Source organism: Anopheles arabiensis, chromosome 3 (assembly GCF_016920715.1).
Source record: "Anopheles arabiensis isolate DONGOLA chromosome 3, AaraD3, whole genome shotgun sequence".
NCBI classification, from domain to species: domain Eukaryota; kingdom Metazoa; phylum Arthropoda; class Insecta; order Diptera; family Culicidae; genus Anopheles; species Anopheles arabiensis.
In genome coordinates this window covers 59,650,673-59,671,642 of record NC_053518.1, presented here as the reverse complement: position 1 = coordinate 59,671,642, position 20,970 = coordinate 59,650,673, and the positions used below count along the sequence as shown (strand labels likewise).

General features: G+C 42.8%; 7 protein-coding genes across 10 annotated transcripts; 2 read left to right on the top strand and 5 right to left on the bottom strand.

Moving 5' to 3' along the window:
• The first annotated feature begins 19 nt into the window (after window positions 1-19).
• On the top strand, window positions 20-855 carry LOC120901722 (arp2/3 complex-activating protein rickA-like). Its single transcript, XM_040309876.1, has 4 exons — window positions 20-140; window positions 212-289; window positions 358-441; window positions 553-855. Exons 1-4 carry the CDS (start codon window positions 45-47, stop codon window positions 691-693), a joined length of 399 nt encoding a protein of 132 aa, XP_040165810.1. The 5' UTR covers window positions 20-44; the 3' UTR covers window positions 694-855.
• Window positions 856-4,451: 3,596 nt separating this feature from the next.
• Window positions 4,452-6,935, bottom strand: LOC120904214 (zinc finger protein 382-like). The gene is made up of 4 exons (XM_040314037.1): window positions 6,674-6,935; window positions 5,532-6,585; window positions 5,343-5,462; window positions 4,452-5,267 (listed from the first exon to the last, which is right to left on the bottom strand). Exons 1-4 carry the CDS (start codon window positions 6,833-6,835, stop codon window positions 4,975-4,977), a joined length of 1,629 nt encoding a protein of 542 aa, XP_040169971.1. The 5' UTR covers window positions 6,836-6,935; the 3' UTR covers window positions 4,452-4,974.
• A 525-nt stretch (window positions 6,936-7,460) lies between these two features.
• LOC120904037 (zinc finger protein 567-like) lies at window positions 7,461-9,873 on the top strand. Its single transcript, XM_040313755.1, has 2 exons — window positions 7,461-7,746; window positions 7,814-9,873. The coding sequence occupies exons 1-2, from the start codon at window positions 7,582-7,584 to the stop codon at window positions 9,677-9,679; spliced, it is 2,031 nt and encodes a 676-aa protein (XP_040169689.1). The 5' UTR covers window positions 7,461-7,581; the 3' UTR covers window positions 9,680-9,873.
• A 210-nt stretch (window positions 9,874-10,083) lies between these two features.
• LOC120902606 (alcohol dehydrogenase class-3) lies at window positions 10,084-11,590 on the bottom strand. The gene is made up of 2 exons (XM_040311469.1): window positions 11,406-11,590; window positions 10,084-11,323 (listed from the first exon to the last, which is right to left on the bottom strand). The coding sequence occupies exons 1-2, from the start codon at window positions 11,424-11,426 to the stop codon at window positions 10,211-10,213; spliced, it is 1,134 nt and encodes a 377-aa protein (XP_040167403.1). The 5' UTR covers window positions 11,427-11,590; the 3' UTR covers window positions 10,084-10,210.
• A 445-nt stretch (window positions 11,591-12,035) lies between these two features.
• LOC120902607 (probable RNA 3'-terminal phosphate cyclase-like protein) lies at window positions 12,036-13,360 on the bottom strand. The gene is made up of 2 exons (XM_040311470.1): window positions 12,551-13,360; window positions 12,036-12,468 (listed from the first exon to the last, which is right to left on the bottom strand). Exons 1-2 carry the CDS (start codon window positions 13,358-13,360, stop codon window positions 12,109-12,111), a joined length of 1,170 nt encoding a protein of 389 aa, XP_040167404.1. The 3' UTR covers window positions 12,036-12,108.
• Window positions 13,361-13,748: 388 nt separating this feature from the next.
• LOC120902608 (peroxisome assembly protein 12) lies at window positions 13,749-15,205 on the bottom strand. Its single transcript, XM_040311471.1, has 4 exons — window positions 15,023-15,205; window positions 14,471-14,964; window positions 14,170-14,391; window positions 13,749-14,079 (listed from the first exon to the last, which is right to left on the bottom strand). The coding sequence occupies exons 1-4, from the start codon at window positions 15,140-15,142 to the stop codon at window positions 13,959-13,961; spliced, it is 957 nt and encodes a 318-aa protein (XP_040167405.1). The 5' UTR covers window positions 15,143-15,205; the 3' UTR covers window positions 13,749-13,958.
• Window positions 15,206-16,957: 1,752 nt separating this feature from the next.
• Window positions 16,958-19,568, bottom strand: LOC120902362 (serine/arginine-rich splicing factor 1A). 4 transcript variants are annotated; one of them, XM_040311057.1, is made up of 5 exons: window positions 19,290-19,568; window positions 18,845-19,217; window positions 18,652-18,725; window positions 18,444-18,574; window positions 16,958-17,450 (listed from the first exon to the last, which is right to left on the bottom strand). In XM_040311057.1, the coding sequence occupies exons 1-4, from the start codon at window positions 19,454-19,456 to the stop codon at window positions 18,484-18,486; spliced, it is 705 nt and encodes a 234-aa protein (XP_040166991.1). In that variant the 5' UTR covers window positions 19,457-19,568; the 3' UTR covers window positions 16,958-17,450; window positions 18,444-18,483. The 4 variants fall into 4 exon arrangements, with proteins under 4 accessions (XP_040166991.1, XP_040166993.1, XP_040166992.1 ...); XM_040311059.1 differs by having other exon boundaries at window positions 18,479-18,574; XM_040311058.1 differs by lacking the exon at window positions 16,958-17,450 and adding an exon at window positions 17,509-18,409 and having other exon boundaries at window positions 18,479-18,574.
• Window positions 19,569-20,970: the final 1,402 nt, after the last annotated feature.

Here is a 20,970-nt window from a genome sequence, read left to right as displayed (position 1 = left end):
ACGAGACCCACTTACCAACAGTAACGTTTTCAACATTATACAGAATGGGTCGCTTCACCTTACTGGCAGCGCTTTTCGCTGGATTAGTGTGTTTGATCGATCTTTCTCCAGCCTTAGCCCATCCAAGTGCAATTAAACCGGTAAGTTTTGGTTACAAATTTTTAGTTGTATACAGCTCAACAGTTGTTTCTCTACTTATGTTGAAATCCAGCCTACCGATGCGTCGCAAATGCCAAACATCCCCAGTCCGGGCGATTTTCCCAGGCCACCCGGAATGCTGCACAATCGGGTAAGCCGGAACCGACCAAATCTAAAACATGAGTTCCGTTCTCAACCAACTATCATCTCGTATCACAGGTATCACGTCAGGCTCCACCTGAAGTTCCCGGACAAGATCAATTCCCTCCACCGCCGCCGCCACCGCCCCAGATGCCTCAGATGGTTTGATTCCTTTACCCACGGCAATGTACACGCTTTCTCGAACGCTTCATCTTACGCCCTATCCAACACACACTTTTCCACACTTCCATTTACACCACCATCCTCTTACAGAGATCCCGTCGAAACGCTAGGACATCGATCGAAATGACCAACATTCTGCCGGCACTTGAAACCATATCGTACATTTCGGTGGCACGTGACAAACGAGCCGCCAAGGGCACTGGAGGCAAGCTACCCAGTAAGGCTGGATGAAAAGCAGAAGAGCAAACCTGATTCCTTCAACGATGTTTCTTAGCTGATGAGTTCGCTTTCCCTTTGTTGCCCGTTATCCATAATATATAGGGGGTGTGACGAATAGCATATTCATATGTACTACAATCAAATAAATTACCATGCAAGCAATGAATGAAACAGGCGTTTACACTCTTCTTTCTATCTTATTTCATGTGAGTCTGAAAAGCAATTAATCAAAGCGTTTTACCCGGTTCATTTCATTTGCATTAGATCTAAAAGAAGGTTGGAAACTAGGATCTTATAACAATGGACACGTACTACATTATAAATAGCATGGCTGTAAAAAAGGAATTGACAACTGTTGAAAAATCTTTTAATAAGTTTGAGAGGAATTACAAAAAAAACGCGTAGCAGATTATCCACTTATCGAGGTGAAAAATTGACGTATTGAGTGTGCGAAATTATTTGCGACTCCGACCAGTTGGTGCAAGTTCGGGTCGATAATTTAACCTACTTTGACCCGACCTGACCCGAGCTCACTGCGGCCCGATTTGATGCGAAATCGCTGCACCAACGGGTTAAAGTCACTTATGCCTACTTGACTCCTACCGGAATCGTTGCACCTACTGAACCTAGTGGAACCTTTCGGATCGTCCATACTCCGGTTCGCTTACGGATGGCTCCGACCCGGTAGGTTTGAGTTCCGCCCATCACTAATACAAGTGCTTAAGCGCTTTCTGTTAGAAAACAACAAAGCTACAACTCCTATATTCGACTGGATGGATATCACTGTTGTTACTAAACAAAATCGGATGTTTTTTGTGAATTTTCCTTTTTCTATTATGGTACATTCACATTTAGGATTAAAAAAAGATAAAATTTGTCAACCGGTCTCGTAGTACAGTCGTCAACTCGTACGACTTAACAACATACCCGTCATGGGTTCAATCCCCAAATAGACCGCGCCGCCATACGTAGGACTGACTATCCTGCTTTGGGGGGAATCAATTAGTCACTGAAAGCCAAGCCCACTAGTGGGTACATGCAGGCCTTGACCGACATCGGTTGTTGAGCCAAAGAAGAAGAAAATTTGTTTAACATTTACATAATTAGAAGTTGGTCCATATAGTGATACGTATGATCCATCCGCCTAGAAATGAAGAATATTCGACTAAAACCAGCATTACCGCGTAGGTTATGGAGTCAAGAAGAATAATCACCGTTTAATACGCATTTTCTTATTCAAACAATGGTTTACAAACATTTTATTTGGCGTTACGTAACAAAAGTTTAACCCCCTTCATTTGTAACAAATCGTAACGTTTGAGGACACCCCCTCCCTCCCTTCTCAGCGTTACGTAATTGATGGATTACGCCTTTTATAATTGTAGCGATATTGGTCATTGTAGTCGGTATACTGCTATTCGGCAGAAGCTTTTTTCTGTAAGAGAAAGCGATGCATAATAGTTAGCCGAGGCGAAATGGTCACCTGCATTATTGGCAAATTAACACGTTTATGACTGACTGCCTGAATGACTTCTGATGATTAAAATATATGAAATACAATGTTTAATGCACACAATGAACATTTCATAACCTAAAATTTATGAATAAATTTCGCAAAAAAGCAAACAATTAGAGGAAAAAGAATGTGTATACAGGCATATGACAATCATCTTTGATTTAGATTGTAAAATGTTTTGACAGGAGCAAAATTATGAGGCTGTGTGTCGTAAATTACTATGGTTATGTTCGGAGCTGAGAGAAAACACGTCTTGTTCGCTTGGATGCAGTACCGGAAGAGAGTTTTCTTTATTCCTAATTTTGACAACATAATTCTCTTTCTATTTGCTATAAAATTCGTTCTGCGTTTTCACCATTAAATCTAGTTCTCATGTGAATCATCTTGCGTTGGTTCATAACAACACTGTGGTGTAAGTAATAGTCGTTACAATATATTTGATTTTCATCAATAAAACTATGCTTTAAGTATATTCTATCAAGAAGAAAAATTACTGACAGCACGCGCATTATTAAATTTTCCAACAATTTACTACATTTTAACAAAAAACTACACTTTACACACTTTACTACAGAAGTAAAATAACTATACTTAAAATTCCGCCTAAATGCAAGAACTTTAACCAAAGCGTAAAGTCATGTGTTCAGGTCCATTTTCCACCTTTTGTTTTTGATGTGTTTTGTCAATTTATGTATTTTCATTTTGCCCCATAGCGAGACCATTTTACCTCGCTCAATACTTTTTACGACTTTTGATATTGATTTTTATTTCTATTTTATACATTTATGTTTGTAGTAAATACCTCTTCTACTATTTTTGTCATTGAAGCATCGATGGCCGTTAAAATATCAGTATAAAGTGGTTTACCCAATAAGATACACAGCATAATCCTTAAAAGTGCCATTTCGCCTCGCTTTCCTTTACGCTTTTTATCCCAGCCGCCCACCAATACGGAACACATTTTGTTATAGAGAGATATTTTATCGAAGGGTTTATGAATAAGATTCCTAACATTATATTGGATTTGTTGATTATTTGATGGCATTGCTCGCGAAGGCATAACATTGAAGTAAGGAACTTATATAAATCCGTGAAAAATAACGAGCAAGACAACACGCAACTGTGTGAAGAATAATTAAACATTTTGCAAGTTACGCGAATAATGAGGTCCGGAGACATTCACGTAAGTCAAATATCACGTTTTACAGCCAAAATGTACTTGACTAATAATCAAAACGCTCAAAAATGCAAATTATTTGGCATTTTACAATTGATGTGTCAAATTAGTACAATTTGCTCAAAGAACTATCAAATTTAGAAACCCACGAATCTCCGAATCCGCGTATACAGAGTTTTTGAAGATTATATAGACATGTTCAGCTAGTTGTAGATTCGTTCAGGCATATATTAGACTATTTCAGCGAGATATAGAATTGTTAGGAAGTAAAAGGTACCGTGTATCTCGGGGACTACCTGTATGTTATATTTAATAATAATTGAGAATCAAATGAGCAAACTCTGAATGATGAGAACAAACTTATAATTATTTGCGCACATGTTAATATTTTTATTTATTTTTAGTTTTAGTATAGTGGTAATTTGAAACAAAAAAGTAATAATTTGAACTAAGCGTTAAAAACATCTCGGATTTCTTCTGCACACTGACTGCACTTACTACACTAACTATCCTCAGAGTCCCCAAACCGACTTACTTACTCCCTGTAACCATTTTGTATGAGGATTCACCCGTCCGAAGTTTCTATTATATTACAAAAATCTATTGACTTATCCAGCGGCGTAAGAGAAGTTACCATAAATTTTGCATTTTTACTCATGGTTTATTTATTTCGAGTTGGTATATTTGAGTTCTACAAATATTTTTGTAAAAAATTGGTTTTAAAAAATTGGTAGCAAAGATTGCTGCTAAAAGTCAGCTTTAGGGATATGTAATAAAATCTATAATAAAAGCTATAATAAAAAAATATATAATAAAAGTTTCAAGGTTTAAATTAAGTTGCAATTGTATAGCGCTCAAGGCAAACAATTTATTTTGAATGACAACTAAATAAATAAATACATAAATACACAAATTAAAAAATATAGAATAAATTCATCAATAAATTAATAAGTGAAAATATAAATGAACTAATGAATACATAAATCAATCATTATGTAAATAAATGAATAGATAAATAAATATATAAATAAATAAGAAGGTAAGTTAAAAAAAAAAACAAAATAAATAAATAAAGTATTTTGTTTTCAAAATATTATATTAAATATTTAGTATAAAATATTAAGTTTTTTTTTTGTATTATCTACCACGCAGGGTTTTACCATGTATAATATTTAACAGCTGGGAAAGGAAAAAAAGATGGGAAAAAGTAGTTAGGTACAAGAATTCGGAAAGGCGGGAACTACAATGGGACAATGGAACTTGATAACTAAACATCTTATGCACTCAATTAAATAAAGCACAGGCTCTTAAAAAGGGATCATTCTGGTCAAAAACTGAGCGACGGGAAAGGCTAGCAATTACAGTACCAACACTCACATCGACACCACATAAGCATCATTTCTCGTGAAAATTCGTTAAAAAATAAAGATTTGCGTAACACTTACGAACGTAACACGTAACTATTTAGAATGGATAAAATTCCTTATAATATGATTAACAGTTCTGTTTGACTGAACAATTCGGAGCACAGAAGAAAGCCATGAAGCCATCGTAGCTAAATAAATGATGCGTTTAGTTTAGCGTTACAAAAAAAAAATTATTACACATCCAACATATCGCCCGACAATCGGTGCACCATTTTCAGATGCACACGAAGTGTACATTTTTGGAAGAATTTCTTTCCACACACGGGACATTCATGATTGCGTTGTTCCAAATGTCGTTTCACGTGGTTCCTGTAGCAGGCACGCGTCTGGAGACTTTTACCGCACATTTCGCATTTGAACGTTTTCCCTTCGATGTGTGTATCCATGTGCGCTGTTCGCAAGCTGGATGTTTTATACGACTTGTTGCAAATCGTGCATACGTACGGTCGTTCTCCACTGTGTGTACCTGTGCGAAATAAAAAAAAAAAACAGTGAATGTTTTACTTGTACGTCACAGCAGTATTTTTGCTGATCCACTTACGTTCATGTAGTTTCAACGAGGCTTGCGATGAAAATGATTTATCACATTGCGAACAGTGAAACTTTTGGTCTAATTTTTTCAGATGTTGTGATAATGCTTTCCAAGAGAGAAACTTTTTATCTGAAATCGAAACCCTCGCCCATGAGTGCATAGGTTTAAACCAACTTAAAAAAAAAACAATGAACTTACCACAATGTGTACACTCAAACTGTTTCGCTTTGCAGTAGAGTCTTACATGTTGCCTTAAATCGACTCGATCGATTTCCTCCTTACAGTGGGGACAGTTTGGCGAAAGATAATCGACATGCTGATTGCTGATATGTATGGTCAACCGTGCCAGTGAGGAGTACTCGCACCCACAACCCTCCAACGGGCATGGAAACTTTTCCAAATGACTAATGATATGCTGTTTCACGTGCAACAGATCATCATACCCTGCGTCACAGATTCCGCAGACGCCACTACCTCCCACAATGCGCTTGGCAGGTTCTACATTATCACGAACACGGCACGGCTCATTCCCAACAACCGGAAAGTTTAGGCATCCGGAACACTGCACGCTGTGGTCACTCAAATCTTGTTCTCGCAGAAACACATATCGGCAGAAGGTGCAAATGAAAAAGTTCATATGATCGAGCACTATTTTAGAATCAATATGAAGCTGCATGTGTTTTGCCAGGCGTGATTTTGAGAGGGCTATCTTTCCGCATATGTCGCATACATGACGATTGCTTTGCACTGATTTTAAATCATCCAATGCTGTTGGTTCATGTTTGGCCACCGCTCGTTCGACGCTGGGTGCCATTTCCAACGCGGACACAAAATTTCCGTCTCCCATATCGGACAAATATTCCTCTGTATGAATGATTGTAGTATCTTTATCCGAATCTTCAACCCCTTCCGGAGATTGGCTGATGAGACATTCCCACATCCCATCGGTAGCTACGGATTCACTGTCATTGCTTAAAACAGTACCAACCTCTTCCTCCTCCTCCTGCGCCTCCTCGATGGTTTCTTCAATGTATTCCACCAAAGGTGAATGTACTGATTTACTTTCCTCCAAATAGTCACTATCAGGGAAACCACCTTCTTCTAAGTGCTCAGTAATTGATGTTCGGTGTAACAGCATCTCTCGCAATACACTTTCCGCTCGACTACACTTTTGTTTAAAAACGTGAAACTGAAGAATGATAGATTTGCACGTGTGGCATATTTTATTCGGAAGCACCTGGGAGTTTTTCACCTGTGAAAAATTAAATCGCACACATTAGCGCATGGCTTTCGCACAAACAACTGTTCTACAAGCTTCCACATTTCCGTCTGTTACTTGCCTGTATGCCGACACAGCTCTCGATCACTTCAACCAGCGGCACAATCCTACCGTCCACAATTGCATCCGCAAATATGTTGAACAGTGCCTGGTTCATATTGGTTTGTGATAAACAGATTCGACACACTTTGTGTAAGTCTATGTCCAAACATATTTCCTTCATTGTCGCTTCCTCAAGTGCTACGAACAAGCGATTTCGCTGAAAACTTCTGCGAGTAGTTTGTTTGTTTACCTTTTGTTTAGCTACACATCGGTCAGTTGTGTCAGCTCTATTGCTGGTGATACATGAAGGTGTAAATGCGAATGCGTTCAAAATGGCAGTTGTTCAATTCAATTATTCTTACTTCTTCTCCATTGTTAATTGGTTTTTGTTCTTTTTAGAAAATATTACAAACATCTTAATACAACGTGGTGTTGTGTCTGAAAATGATACTCGATATTATAATAAATTAAAGCGAAATTAAAAATGCGATTTGTGTTGTCATGAGAAATGTGTACGTATTGCGTTTGGAGTAGGTGTAAATTTACTTTTTTTATAAACAAGTCGTTTTCGGTAGGCGGTTATATGGTAAAACTGGTTCATTTAAATAAAAAAAAACAAATGCGAGATAAATTAATTCATCCAATCAATTATTCCGTAATTTGCCTATCAAATAATCAGAAAAAAGAGTCAAATTTAACGGTTTTCAATGCAGTACTAGCGCAGTTTGGACGTGAAGAAGCGGACTTTTCAACCCGACATTATATTTTTGACAGTATTAGGCTGAATCAGTTCTGGTCTCCAGGTACAACAAACGAACGCGCAACAAAAACGAAATCCATTTCCATTTTCAGCACATCGTAGCTTCTCCGGCAATATTCAAGCGTATCGGAGGTAAATAACGCCAATTCCGACCAACTTCCCGTGCGATGGACACCCAAGAACTGGAATTAACAATCTCTGCCGAGGAAATTTGTCGAGCCTGTCTGGCTGCGGTCGATCGAACGCAGCTTAAACCGATATTTTGTAGTGAAATTTTGGATGGACGCATCGTACCGTTTCCAAGTGTGCTGGAACTGGCTACGGGAGAGAAGGTAACCTTTTATTCAAAGCTCTCTAACGCTGTTTTTACTAACACGCTATCGATCCGTGTGATTGCAGCCTATAAAACATGACAAACTGCCCAACAATGTTTGCACCGAGTGCAAAGGTAAGCTCCGGGATCTGTATCTGTTTGTTAACATGGCCAAAAAGTCCAGCAAACTTATGTATGAAATATTCACCGTTGAACCACCACCAAAACCGGCGGTGGTGGCGTCGAAAGCTTCTACCGACATCAAGCATGCACAGGTGCAAACGGAACCAGTGGCGGAACCAATTTCACCACAGGACACAGACAGTAGCTTACCGAAGGCCGCCAAATGCAATGAAATGGGAACTCAGGTTGAACTGGAACACTTCTTGCCTTCCACCGCCGAATCGGGTTGTCAAACAGATGAACAGATGGAGATGGAAAATATAATCATTTGTTCGGCATCGCCCGGATCGATCAAAGTCGACGACGGTACAACGACACCTACCGTACTGGGCGAAGAGGACGAATCGTCATCGCAGGAGCATGAAATTTTGAATGAAAACTCCATCGATAACACATTGATACACTTTGGCGACGATGAGAACGAGTACGAAATGATTCTGCTCGGGGACGAGCCGGACGAAGCGGAAAACTTTACGTTGCATTCCCTAGAGAGCGACGAAAAGAAGCAGATCATTTTGCATACCAGCAGTAGTAGTAGTAGTAGTAGTAGCCCGCACAGGGAGTCAAAAATAATAAACCACCGCAACTCACTGCCGAAGCAGCTCACCAACGACAGACAGAAGCGTTCGTCGCGCAGTGTAAAGAGCGAACATTGCGGCTACTGCAACTTGACGGGCCGTCCAGTGCTGCTCGCGCAACATTTTCAGGTTCACAAGGAAACGCTCGAGCTTTGCTTGGAATCGACCGACTACTATCGATGTTCCGAATGCTTCATGGTATTCATCTCCCAGACACACTTTGTCGACCATGTGTGCCACCCGGTGCTGCCGACCGAGGAAGTTCTCTACCATTCCGATCTGCAGACGCACGAAGAGTTCTACCGTAACGGGATCGTCCTATGTATGCCACGGTTGAAGACGATCAAGAAGATCGGCAACAGGTATCAGTGTGGCCGCTGCATGAAGTACACCACGAACAGTTTCGAAACGATGCGCCAGCACAGTCTGACGCACGAGGCGGAGGACGAAAAAATCGACGACATCGATGTGGTGTGGAAGAACAACCTGCTGAACGTGATGCACGTCTGTGGCGTGTGCAAAGGACACTTTCCGGACGCAACGTACATACGGCAGCATCTGTACTTCCATCAGGACTCGTACATGTGCGTGTACGACTGCGGCATGATCTTCGTAAGCTTTCTGCGCATGACGCGCCATTTCGAGCGCAAGCACTTGATGCAGGCGAAATGCGAGCTGACCGTGCCCGTTGCTGGCGAGCAGCAGGAGCCGGAAGTCGACTATCCGTGCAAACTGTGTGGCAAACTGCTTACCAGCGAAGAGTCGCTCAAAAAGCACCTAAAGTACCACGTGCGACCGCGCAAGTACGTTTGCATGGAGTGCAAAAAGAGTTTCAGCCAGCGTAGTGATCTCAACAATCACCTCCGCATCCACACAGACGAGCGCCCGTACGCGTGCAAGCTGTGTGATAAGAAATTTCGCACCAACAGCCACCTGCGGGATCACATGTTCACGCACGAGGAGGTGAACAAGTTCGAGTGCGACGTGTGCCACAAGATGTTCAAGGCAAAGCGGATCCTGGCCGAGCATGCACGGTTGCATTTGGGCAAGAAACCGTACCAGTGCAAGCAATGTTCCAAATCGTTCGTCCGCAAGCAGCATCTTATAGTGCACCAAAAAACACACGACAAGGCGGAAGGCGCTGGGTCTGCGACAAAGGAGGGTGGCAAAACGGCAAAGAAAGCATCGTAAATGGTTGTCTCGTTGGTATTTACAATGTATAGGTCTTTTGGGGACGAGGAACATAGCGTGGAAGAATAATATTAGGATTTTAAACCAGATCTATGCAGATTTGGGTGAAAACAGACAATTAACAGTAGCTTTAAGGCGCTCCAGAAACGTATTTTAAATAAACGTCATAGTTTTAAGTTTCTCTTAAATTGGAATTAGGTGATACTCGCTTTTACACCGGCATCCACAATCTGATGACAGCTTCACAGTATGCTTGCAAAATTCCCCTAGTCGATTGCAGCACTCCCCTATATGATTGCAAACTTCCACAGCTTGCTTGCAACATTCCCCTAAGTGATTGAACTATTCCCTTATATGATTCGAAACCCTGCATTTCTTTCTCAACTAATATGGCACAAAACAGCTTTTATATAAAACGACACGCTTTATTCTTGCTATGCAATAGCGACTTGGTGACAGGAACAGATAAGGTAAGGCATCGATCGAGTTGTGCGATGTAATAAATCTGCTCGGCTAGGCTCCTTTCCGCTACTAAAGGTTCACCACCGAACGAATGCTTTTACCTTCATGCATGAGCGTAAATGCGTCGTTGATCTTCTCCAGCTCCATCGTGTGCGTGATAAATTCGTCCACCTTTAGCTCCTTCTGCAAATATGAGCTGACCAGCTTCGGTACGCTCTCCACACTCTTCCAGCCACCGAAAGCCGTTCCCTTCCAGGTGCGCCCGGTTACCAGCTGGAATGGGCGGGTGGAAATCTCCGTACCAGCCTCCGCCACACCGACAATTACCGACACGCCCCACCCGCGCGTACAGGACTCGAGGGCCGCACGCATCGTGTTCACATTGCCCACACACTCAAACGTGTAATCCAACCCACCGTCCGTCTTTTCGACCAACACCTGCTGAATCGGCTCCTTGTAGTCATTCGGATTGACAAACTCCGTGCAGCCGAACTGCTTCGCAATCTCGAACTTGGCCGGATTGATGTCGACGCCAATAATGCGGCTGGCACCGGCCGCCTTGCATCCCATCGCAACCGCCAGCCCGACAGCTCCCAGCCCCCAGATGGCGCAGGAGCTGCCCGGCTCTACACTGGCCGTATTCAGCGCCGCACCGTAACCGGTCGGAATGCCGCAACCGAGCAGGCACACCTTCTCCAACGGTGCGCTTGGATCGATCTTGGCCAGCGATACCTCCGCCACTACCGTGTACTCGGCAAACGTGGACGTGCCCATGAAATGGTAGATCTGTTTGCCGTTGCACGTGAACCGCGTCGTACCGTCCGGCAGCACGCCTTTACCCTGCGTAGCGCGCACCTTCGGGCAGAGGTTGGTTTTGGGGCTCTTGCAGAACCGGCACTCGAAGCATTGCGGAATGTACAGCGGGATGACGTGATCGCCCGGCTGGAACTTGGTCACACCCTCGCCAACACTCTCCACCACGCCGGCACCTTCGTGGCCGAGAATCACGGGGAACACGCCCTCCGAGTCTAGGCCGCCCAGCGTGTACGCGTCCGTGTGGCACACACCGGATGCGGTCACCTTAATGCGCACCTCGCCCGCTTTCGGTGGTGCCACCTCGATCGTTTCGATCGAAAGCGGTTTCTTCGGCTCCCAGGCAACGGCCGCCTTGCACTTGATCACCTGCGGATGCAAAAGCAAGCGGCGATCAAGCACTGTCCAGCAACATCAGCAACTATTTCCCACTGCCTTTTACCCCATTTACCTGTCCAGTGGTGGAAGCCATGGTTGCGTTTCCGTACCCGTACAAACTCCAAATCACTAGTCGCTGTAACCGAGCGAACTGTGTTATCAATTCGGGTAAGCTATGATTTGCCGGTTTTTCTTCACTTTTTTTCACGCTGGTCCGAACGAACGAAGTAAAACCCCGAAATGACGTTTTTGACGTAGACATCTGCTTTGCACTGGTGTACACTGTATGGACATATGGATGGTATGGTTAAATAATGTTTCTTCTCTCCTATTTTCTTTCTGTGGTTAACAGTAGAGCTTTTTCTTCTTCATTGCGAATATTTGTGCTATCAAAGGGCAAATTTGATTCTAAATATTGCGCCCACTGTAGTAGCACTGTTCGGTTGGTTTGCAATTCACTGTAGCCAAAGGGAGATGAAGATGCGAATGCTTTACACGCGATATAATGCTAAAACGTACAACTTACAGGATACAATCGAAACGATGTCGCTGTGCCGATTGTACTCAACAGCCAAATAAACAATTATTTTTATTGTACGGAATAGAATATATAAATAAAATATATTTGGTACCAGGTCCGAGAACTGAATCAATTTAGGAAATTTTCAGGGCTTTTTTTACATAAAATTAAATGAAACAGTAGTAAATTAAAGAAGCAATTTATTCCACCAGTCGTATCATAAGGAAAACTCTCCCAAAGCCTTTTCCTTTCCAGATTAGTTAACACGCTTGCTGAAATTACTGTACCCTACACCGACACACGTAAGCATCACCTTGTTAGACCCAGACAGTTCTTCGTCATCCCTTGCCGCCGTCTCATCCTCCTGGTCACCGTTTGCATTTTCTAGCTTAAAAGTGATGGCGAAAAACTCGCGCAAATGCTGCAGGAAATGGATGGTGTATTGCGATAGCGGCCCAATAAGAAACTTGGACACATCCTTCTGCGCCAACGCCATGTACAGCACGACCAGCCACTGGAATGCAGAGTCAACGCAACCGCCGCGGAACACCTCGTCCAACAGCTTCATGCCAGCCTCTCGGCCAAGATCTTCCGGTATGGATGGGTTGCCTTGTTGCTGGCGGGACGAAACGAAAGAGGGCGATTATTCGAAAAGCTTTAAATAAATCAAAATACTCGAATGGCGCACTAATCATTACCTCGTCCATTGTTTTGCAAATAGCTTCCGCGGAAAACATGGTACCGTCGGTGGTTTCGGCCACCAGGTTAATGCCATACCCGGGGCTGTTTCCCGACCGTTTCCCCTTATGCTGGTCCGTGTTGATGTACACATCGGGCAGAAAGTTTAGCATCACGCCTTTCGCATGCTCCACCGCTCGATTTGCCATTGCGGGACTAACTTTGCAACAGTACGCCGTACCACGGATTCGCTTGACCATCGTTTGCTTCGTACACTGGATTGCTTTGAGCGATTTACGTACCGGGCAGCGGAATGTGATCTCTCCACCGCCTCCCGGCATTATGCCCCGTTTGAGGACCTTCAGCTCAAGCCCTTCGTCGACAACCAGAAAGCGCTTCAGTGCCGGCAGTGCGGACGCTTTGATGTGATCCACCGATGGGCTTTCTTTGCTATTCGTCACACCGGTCAGTGTGACATCGAGGGGCTTTTTGCAGAAGGGGCCGAGCGCAACCAGCACGTCTAGGTAGTATCCGATGCCCCGTTCCGTGCTACAATCGTGATGGATGACGCCACCGTACAGTAGCCCCGGCTGATACACGAACGAACAGCCATCCCGGTCCACACGGGTGATCGTACCGTTGGTAATCTTGTCCAGCAGCTGGAGCAGATTCGTTTCGTACTCCTGCAGCCCCGGGTTCGTTTCGTGATGGGGTCGAATCTCGCGTACTTCGATCGCTTTTCCGCTCAGCGTGGAAAGCAGCAGTCGTTGTTTAAGGAAGTTACTCCCCTCGTATATGAGACAACCTTTTTCCTTCCCAACACAGGTCATGATGAGGCACAGCAAGGCGAAAGAAAATACCGTTCAGCTTCGTCTGTTCACCGGCGGAGCACGTTTTCTGTTGTTGTTACCGTAGCTGTCAAACTGCGTGTTGCTGTCGGTGGCAATGATTTGTTTTGATGATTCTTAAGCACGGTATACACACACGCGAAGAAGGCATGTGAAGTTCCACGATGCAGCAACTGCTGAACTAACCCTTGTGTCAGTGTCCGTCTAATCTAGGGCTCGTCAAACTATGCTTCGAGGGCCAAATGAAGGCACTCGAGTGCTTATAATGCGACAGGGAAGAAGTTGTAAAGCTGTAGCAGGAACATGCTTTATTAATGGAGCAGGAATTGCTACCTTTGCATGTCACCTGCAATTTTATAAAGGTATAGAATTATAGAATTTAATTTTTATTTCCATTTCAGTATCAAAATAACAAATTTAAACTATTGCTACACATGCACAGCATGTGCGCAAATTTGTTGCTTACCGTTTTGCCCTTATCTACATTCCATTATCTTCTATTCCATGAAACCCCTAACCATTTTTGGTAAAACAAAAAATTCACATGTAAGCCAGTCAAATGCATTAAATTCTAACCCTCTCAGTCATCATCCCCCGTATATATTCCAATTAAATCATTAATCGTAGCAGGATACTTAGTTACCGGGCATCTGCTTTCTCTTTGAAGGTGGGTTGCAATGCAGCGATAACAATAAACATATCTGGAACAACATTTAATTGCAAACATTGTAACATATGCAAACATTCAAAATCTTTCGCTTGATAAGTTTACAGCAGACTAATAGGCTTACCCGGAAACTGAAACTGCGGTTGGAATGATATGCTTTTGTAGACAAATCGGGCACACGTTCGCGTACTTGTTTGCATTGGAATCCTGATCTGGAGCGTCCGGAATCGGCAGCTTCGAAAGATCCCCAATATTTGCTTCCGTTTGCCACCACTCGATAAACTGTAGAAAGAAGGCGGACAATTCTAGCCATCGCAAAAGGGCAGCACTTATCATCGTAGCGACTCTGAAAGAGTACACCATTGGTATTATCATTTTGATAAAATCAATTCAATTAGAAACAATATTCGATCCACCTTGCTTACCTCACTTTCCCTTGCAATACATCTTTAAATGACCAACTTTCTTCCTCCTCAGATAGGTACGTTAATCCTAACTCCAGAACACGCAACGAAGGCGAATGAGTTTTGGTAACATTCGCCAAGTACGACACGTAATGAATCAGTTTGGCGCCTTCATAGCACGCCTGTAGGTATGGCAGTAAGCGGAATAATTGCTTACGATGTGCCGGCACATGCTTGGCATTTTCGTAGTCTTCTTTCCACCTTGCGCAAGCTTTCTCCAGCTTGCGGACAGCGTACGGCACCAGGACCAGCACAACAAACGACCAATTCCGATCCTTCCTGCTGAACGTTTTGCTACGTAAAGATTGTCTGGTAAGACCGTAAAACACTTCTGCCAGCGACCCTCCATACTGCTTTATATAGTACCCCTGTACGAGACCATTAAACACAAGATAGAACTCGTCGTAGTATCGAACCAAACCTCCAAAGACAGCCGGTTTCGCTGCCGCTAAAAACTAATAATACAATCATTAACATACGAAAGGAAGCACATGGAGAATACGCATTACTCACGTCAACAACACGTTTAATGGCAGGATAGAAGGTAATATTCAACGAGTCCGCTGCCAGCACCTCAAACAAAGATGGTTTAACTTCGATGTTCGGCGTAATGTGTGCACCTTTCGCCGCCATGGCTAATTGTTTACGTTTGCCTTGGTTTATCGGAATCAGCTGGCTATTTTGTGTTGTGAAACAGTCTACGTCAAACTTCATGCCGTTTTCAGTGGTCGACAACTGTTTTTTAAACGACGCTTGGTCATATTCAAATAACTATCTTTTTGAATTCACCACAACATTCTTTAACTATTTAACGGGTCACGAAAGAGTAGAATGTCGAAAAAATATCTCGCCAAGATAATCGTTTGTAGAATCCAATTGTTGTCATTTTCGAAGATCAGAACCTTGTACAGTGCCACCTGAAGAATGATCGTTTTGATAGAGCATTTAAACATTCCCAATCATGTAAATTTACTGTCGCAGATTTTTGTTTTCTCATGAAAAATGCAAAGTTAAAACACAATTTTGTTCGTTAAAATCATACTTCGTTTAAACTTTATTAGCTTAATCACTGTTAGGTTTAAATATTATTTGGCTATTGCCGTTTCGTGATTTTTGTATTTCAATGTTGATAATCTGTGTCGCCTGATAATCCCATGCAGTTGAACCTATTGCTGTAGTGCATTATACTCTCCGTGCGTTTACTTACGATTATAGGGCATGTGGTTTACCATATTCCATATACTGGCTGCCGATCCGTACTGCATCATTATCCAGTTGAAGCAATCGGACGCAAATAGTCTTACCATCCATATAATCCAAATAATGTGGTTTGCTAAAACGTTATTATTTCAAACACTTTTTTTGTTTAGCATTTAAGGAGCACGTATAGCAAAGAGTGTTTTAAATTCAAGATTTAACTTTTTTAGACATTGAGAGCATGAATGGATGCCATAAGAAAACAATACAGTCAGTATACGTTTGGAGGAAGACAAAACAGAAAGATGGAAGGATCTTTTTACCCAGTCTAAATCCTCTAGTGCTAAGCTGTGAATGAGGGAGTATACAGCTAAGGACATTCCAGAGGTTATGACATATAGAGAGAGAAAGAGTTATGAAATAAGATTAAATGCTACAGGAAGGTAAAACACGTGTTAATTGAGAAGAAAATCTGATTTTGGGTTACCGAATATTTGCAACTTCCATTTCCAACGTCGATCCAACCTCGGATAAGGGTATTCCTAAAGCCTTTTCCCCGCTCTAATGCTGGCTCAACCGCAGCAGACGCGTCCAAAGGTAGAATCATATCGTTCCACTCGCAACAGATACCAACAGTACCTGCCGAAACCTGGGTACGATCTCCAGTGATCCAGTGATCAATCCTCATACGATCAATCCTACTATCCATATCCCTCGTCGTCCAGCGATGGGAAAACAGTTTGGTAAGACTTTGTGTGTGTGTTTGTGAACGTCGGTGAGAATGATCAGCAATGTACCACTATTCCAGACCAAACACCTCCTTTCTCCAACGATGATCCCACGAATCCGACCAATCCTAATTACAGTGCAAAGCAATGTGACATCCACAGCATCCACACGATTACTCCTGTGTTTCAAAATACATCCATTCCATTCCTTCCTGTGCATTTCCAGTCCCTCGGTGTCCAGAATTCCTCAACTCTAATGTACAACCACAGCAGCGGTGCCATTTTTCGTTATCCAATACAACGAAACAATTGCTCCAGGCAACGGTCCCGCAACTTCAGGACCGTAAAATAGATTATGCTCCACTTGTAGTGCCGTGAGGTGTAAGCTGATACAGTAATACTCTGACAAGTCGTTCGCCATTTCGTTCGTATCTGGTCAATTCAACGAACCGTGCCAAAACAATACTCTCCACCAAATATGTTTTTGCTTCTTTCAGCCATCAGTAGGTCTTTCACCGGTCTTTCACCGTTATAACACAGTCAGAGACTGATAACCAGCCAACAATAGCATTGGACCAGGTTAAAAAATGGGCACATTCTCTTCACAAATGACTCAAACAACTTCAACATAGCTCCACAAAGGAAACATGTCCTGAAACAACAAACTAAGGAAAACCAATTGATAGTGTTCGAGTCGTGGCAGCTTGTTGTAGAGAGAGAATGATTGAAAAAGAAAAAATCTTTCATATCTCACAATAGTGAGATCATAGTGTCTCACTGTGTTTCTCACATCTCACATCCTGTTCGTCGACATCCCGAAGGTGGCCTACGTAAGGTATCCCGAAGGTGGCCTACGTTTCAAGGTATCTGACGACAACAGCGCAAAACGATACGACTCCCGTCGTTATCGTGGATTTAACGCGCCATTCCTCATCGCACATTTTCATCCTCTGCTGAGCTCTCTTTCGCTCTTTTAAACTTTTAAAACTCATCACATTATATCAATCCTCTAGACCCTGTCAGAAAAAAGAACAAAATAGTAATGTTTAGTTTCATTCTGGCAGCAATTAAGGATCTTTTCTTAGCTTATTGGGTTTTAATCGTTTTTGGCTACTGGTCGGGGGGAAAGAAGATAAATGCCGTCGTTTTCTTTTACCATGGCTACTATCTGCTTTACCGACCGAACATTGCCACATACATGTTTTTTTCCTGATGCATAAAATATAGCACAATCAATCCTCACCAGCACCCTTAACTATTGTAATATGGTGAACGACGTTGCTTGCCTTACTTTTGAATGTGAACGTTCATCTGAATAGATTTTGGTGCGCAGTAGTGGGGGGGGGGGTTGGGGGGTTGGGGGTAGTAAGGGGCTCGGAATAATAGTTATTACACGCACTAAAATATTTCCACATACATACATACACAAACACACGAACAATATTGCCTTTAGAATGGTGCACACAAGGTTGCGTGCTAATGGTCATTACGATTTCCCTGATTATTTTTTTAACCATGCTTACGTGTTCCTAGGCAGAGTTTTATTTTCCTTGCTAGAAGGAAGTTTGCTTTTGCATCCTATCATATGCGGACATGCGCTGTCTTGTTTTTAAATGTACTGGATTATTGCTTACTGTGGGTACTGTGTTTTCGGCATTTAAGAAGCAACTGAAATTATTTTCCTTTAGCCCAAAAACCTGCCAAAAGATCTAACCGATCGCAGATACCGACAAACAAATGCTCTTAAACACTACTGATTGTGATAGCAAACCGTCACACGTGAAACTATAAATCCTAAAATGCACACTACCGGAAGAGTCCAGAGGTTGTCGCTTTAAACCAAACACGATGCAAACTGTATGTTAGACTTAAAAAAAGCAGAAAAATGGCCAATCACTCTCCCGCCAGAAAGACCGAACTCATTCCCTCTCTCTCTCTTTTTGTGTGGCGGTACTGTGTGTTCATTTACGTAAAACTGAAGATAGAAGTAGATTTAGCGTTTAAATTACTTTAGTCATCTTCGGAACATAACCCCGCCATTCACCTGGTTCAATTGTACGAGCGTGAACGGGATCGGGAAACGCTCCGTTGTACCGGCGAGTAAGTTGGCGAACCTCTACGTCGGCGGGGTGAGTAGGATCTGCAGAAGAATGATATGGAAAAGGGAATTATTTTCTAGTACGCCTTTGGAAAAGCAACATAATTCATTACACATACCTATCCCGGTAATCACGCTTGCCGGAATCGTCATTTCCGGAATCTTCACGTACATGAATGTAGGCAACTTCGCCCTAGGAGACACGGTTTGAGATAGAATATAAAAAATCGGAATCGGAATGAAATTAGCTCGTTCGCAGGTGCTACTCTCTCTCTCTCTCTCTCCCTCTCTCTTACTCGCTTTCTTACTAACCTCGTGTGAGCGAAACCGGGAATCGTCAAGTTTCTTTATCGCGTACTTCATGTCTTCATGACGCAGGAACTCCACCACTCCCGTGCCATCCTTGTAAACATCGGCAAAGCACACATCGCCGGCCTCACGCATATGATCCTTCAGATCCTGCCACGAACCAGATGATGGTAATCCGGTCACCATCACCCGGAACTGTGACCTACGGGCCGGTGGTCCCCGGTTGTTACGATCACCACCCCTACTGTTACGGTCGCTGTTCCCTTGGCGGCTGCCGCGGTAGCTACCGGGACCACCGCCTCGTGGGAACTCTACCCGCAATCGGTACCCATCGTAGTCATATCCGTCGCGAGCTTTTACCGCATCGTCAGCGTCACTGCAAACAAAAGGGATCATTGTTTTTAGTTCTTCCTACCTCTTGGCCCGCATTTACGGGACGAAAGTTTACCGTGCATCCTCAAACTCGACAAAAGCAAATGGCGGACCGCGGCGGTTTTTCAGATCGACGAACGTCACTTTGCCAAATTTGTGGAACAGATCTTGAATATCCTTGGTTCTGATGTCTGGCGGCAGATTACCGACATAGATTCGGCACTCGTTGCGTCCGTGAGACATTTTTTTGCGATTTCGTAGATTTTTACAACGGAGATCGGGGAAGATGCACAGCTTTTCTGTTTCCACAAATGAACGCTACACGATTTGGCAGCTCGCGCTTGACATATGGCGCCGCAAAAGAAGATGGATGAAATGTTCGTTCAATTCCCAATGATCAAAAAACATCCATTCATCCATTCCAGTCATTTAACCCTGTCACTGGCAACCAAAAAACATAATATTCCCAAAGTGGGTATAGGGACTAGGTGGGCTTATAGGTTTGGCGGGAAGGCCATATTGGACGAACGAATGACAGGAGGGGATTCGATTGTGATACGTAGTTTTTCACCCACACTACGACACATCAACCAAAACAGCCATTGGAATTCTCACGCATACATCAACAAATGATCGAATCCCCTCCTGTCATTTCGTTTTCATTTTTCTACAGCACGGCTGTCAAATTGTTCGGGATAAGCCCACCTGTATAATAAACCCACTTTGTAATATTCCATTCAACCGGGCTACACGCGTAGTCAGCGACTTTGGATATAACTGACAGCATGCTTGGACACCCAAGCACCACAGATTAAGCTTAAATGACTAGAAAATCGAATATCCATAGAAAAAAATGAAAGCTCCCTAGCTTCATTGGTTAGCGCAATAGATGGCGCACTACAACTCATCATTACATTGCTATTCTTTTCTTGCAATATGTTTCGACAAGTTTCTGCTAATCATGACCTATATTGCCTTCTATCTTTCTGAGCAAAAATCTACCTGAATAGTCATGTGGTCGGATACCATCAATACCATCGACTGTTATTAAAATATCACTTGCTTCTGTACAAATGGAAGGAGAAAGCTCTCAAAGTAAGGAAAGCGCTCCACTCTTAGGGTATCCAACCAACAGATAGCGCAACCAGCTTTTTTGCTATTTTTAGATCGCATCAGTCGTTCTCCGTCTGCTAAACGAAGTCCCAAGTGCCACAAATCCACTAAACGACCACTAAACGGCTTCTAAACGACTCAAGTTCTCTACCTAAACGGAATATAGAAAGACTTCGTTTAGCAGACGGCAAACGACTCATGCATTCTAAAAATAGCGAAAAAGCTGGTGGCGCTCTCTGTTGGTGGGATACCCCAACCAGTTGAGCTTCATCGTTTGGAGGAGAGCTTTCTCATTTCCTCTGTACTGTTGTATGGTTTCACATTGAAGTTATGCATCGCTAGAACTAGAACGGCGATACGATTGTTTAAATACTAAACTCCAACGGAAACCACCAGCACTGAAGCAAGTGAGATTTGAGTAATGGTCGTTGGTGTTGATACCCACGTATCTGACCACACGACCATTCATATAGATTTTTGCTCGGAAAGTTAGAAGGCTATATAGGTCATGATTAGCAGAAACTTGTCGAAACACATTGCAAGAAAAGGATAGCAATATAATAATCAGTTTTAATACGCCATCTATTGATCAAACCAATGAAGCTGTGGAGCTTTCATTTTTTTTTCTATGGATATTCAATTTT

What these genes read in the sequence shown, in the direction of transcription:
- LOC120904037 (XM_040313755.1), top strand. Translation starts at nt 7,582, where the DNA reads ATGGACACCCAAGAACTGGAATTAACAATCTCTGCCGAGGAAATTTGT. An exon ending in AACTGGCTACGGGAGAGAAG is followed by an intron (nt 7,747 to 7,813) that starts GTAACCTTTTAT and finishes GTGTGATTGCAG; the next exon opens with CCTATAAAACATGACAAACT.
- LOC120904214 (XM_040314037.1), bottom strand. Translation starts at nt 6,835, where the DNA reads ATGAAGGAAATATGTTTGGACATAGACTTACACAAAGTGTGTCGAATC. An exon ending in AGAGCTGTGTCGGCATACAG is followed by an intron (nt 6,586 to 6,673) that starts GCAAGTAACAGA and finishes AATTTTTCACAG; the next exon opens with GTGAAAAACTCCCAGGTGCT. An exon ending in CTCGTTGAAACTACATGAAC is followed by an intron (nt 5,268 to 5,342) that starts GTAAGTGGATCA and finishes TATTTCGCACAG; the next exon opens with GTACACACAGTGGAGAACGA.
- LOC120902607 (XM_040311470.1), bottom strand. Translation starts at nt 13,360, where the DNA reads ATGACCTGTGTTGGGAAGGAAAAAGGTTGTCTCATATACGAGGGGAGT. An exon ending in TTTGCAAAACAATGGACGAG is followed by an intron (nt 12,469 to 12,550) that starts GTAATGATTAGT and finishes TCGTCCCGCCAG; the next exon opens with CAACAAGGCAACCCATCCAT.
- LOC120902606 (XM_040311469.1), bottom strand. Translation starts at nt 11,426, where the DNA reads ATGGCTTCCACCACTGGACAG. An exon ending in TGGCTTCCACCACTGGACAG is followed by an intron (nt 11,324 to 11,405) that starts GTAAATGGGGTA and finishes TTGCATCCGCAG; the next exon opens with GTGATCAAGTGCAAGGCGGC.
- LOC120902362 (XM_040311057.1), bottom strand. Translation starts at nt 19,456, where the DNA reads ATGTCTCACGGACGCAACGAGTGCCGAATCTATGTCGGTAATCTGCCG. An exon ending in GTCGAGTTTGAGGATGCACG is followed by an intron (nt 19,218 to 19,289) that starts GTAAACTTTCGT and finishes TTTTGTTTGCAG; the next exon opens with TGACGCTGACGATGCGGTAA. An exon ending in CCCGGTTTCGCTCACACGAG is followed by an intron (nt 18,726 to 18,844) that starts GTTAGTAAGAAA and finishes CGTGTCTCCTAG; the next exon opens with GGCGAAGTTGCCTACATTCA.
- LOC120902608 (XM_040311471.1), bottom strand. Translation starts at nt 15,142, where the DNA reads ATGGCGGCGAAAGGTGCACACATTACGCCGAACATCGAAGTTAAACCA. An exon ending in CCATTAAACGTGTTGTTGAC is followed by an intron (nt 14,965 to 15,022) that starts GTGAGTAATGCG and finishes TTGTATTATTAG; the next exon opens with TTTTTAGCGGCAGCGAAACC. An exon ending in GTATTGCAAGGGAAAGTGAG is followed by an intron (nt 14,392 to 14,470) that starts GTAAGCAAGGTG and finishes GTACTCTTTCAG; the next exon opens with AGTCGCTACGATGATAAGTG.
- LOC120901722 (XM_040309876.1), top strand. Translation starts at nt 45, where the DNA reads ATGGGTCGCTTCACCTTACTGGCAGCGCTTTTCGCTGGATTAGTGTGT. An exon ending in ATCCAAGTGCAATTAAACCG is followed by an intron (nt 141 to 211) that starts GTAAGTTTTGGT and finishes GTTGAAATCCAG; the next exon opens with CCTACCGATGCGTCGCAAAT. An exon ending in CGCCCCAGATGCCTCAGATG is followed by an intron (nt 442 to 552) that starts GTTTGATTCCTT and finishes ATCCTCTTACAG; the next exon opens with AGATCCCGTCGAAACGCTAG.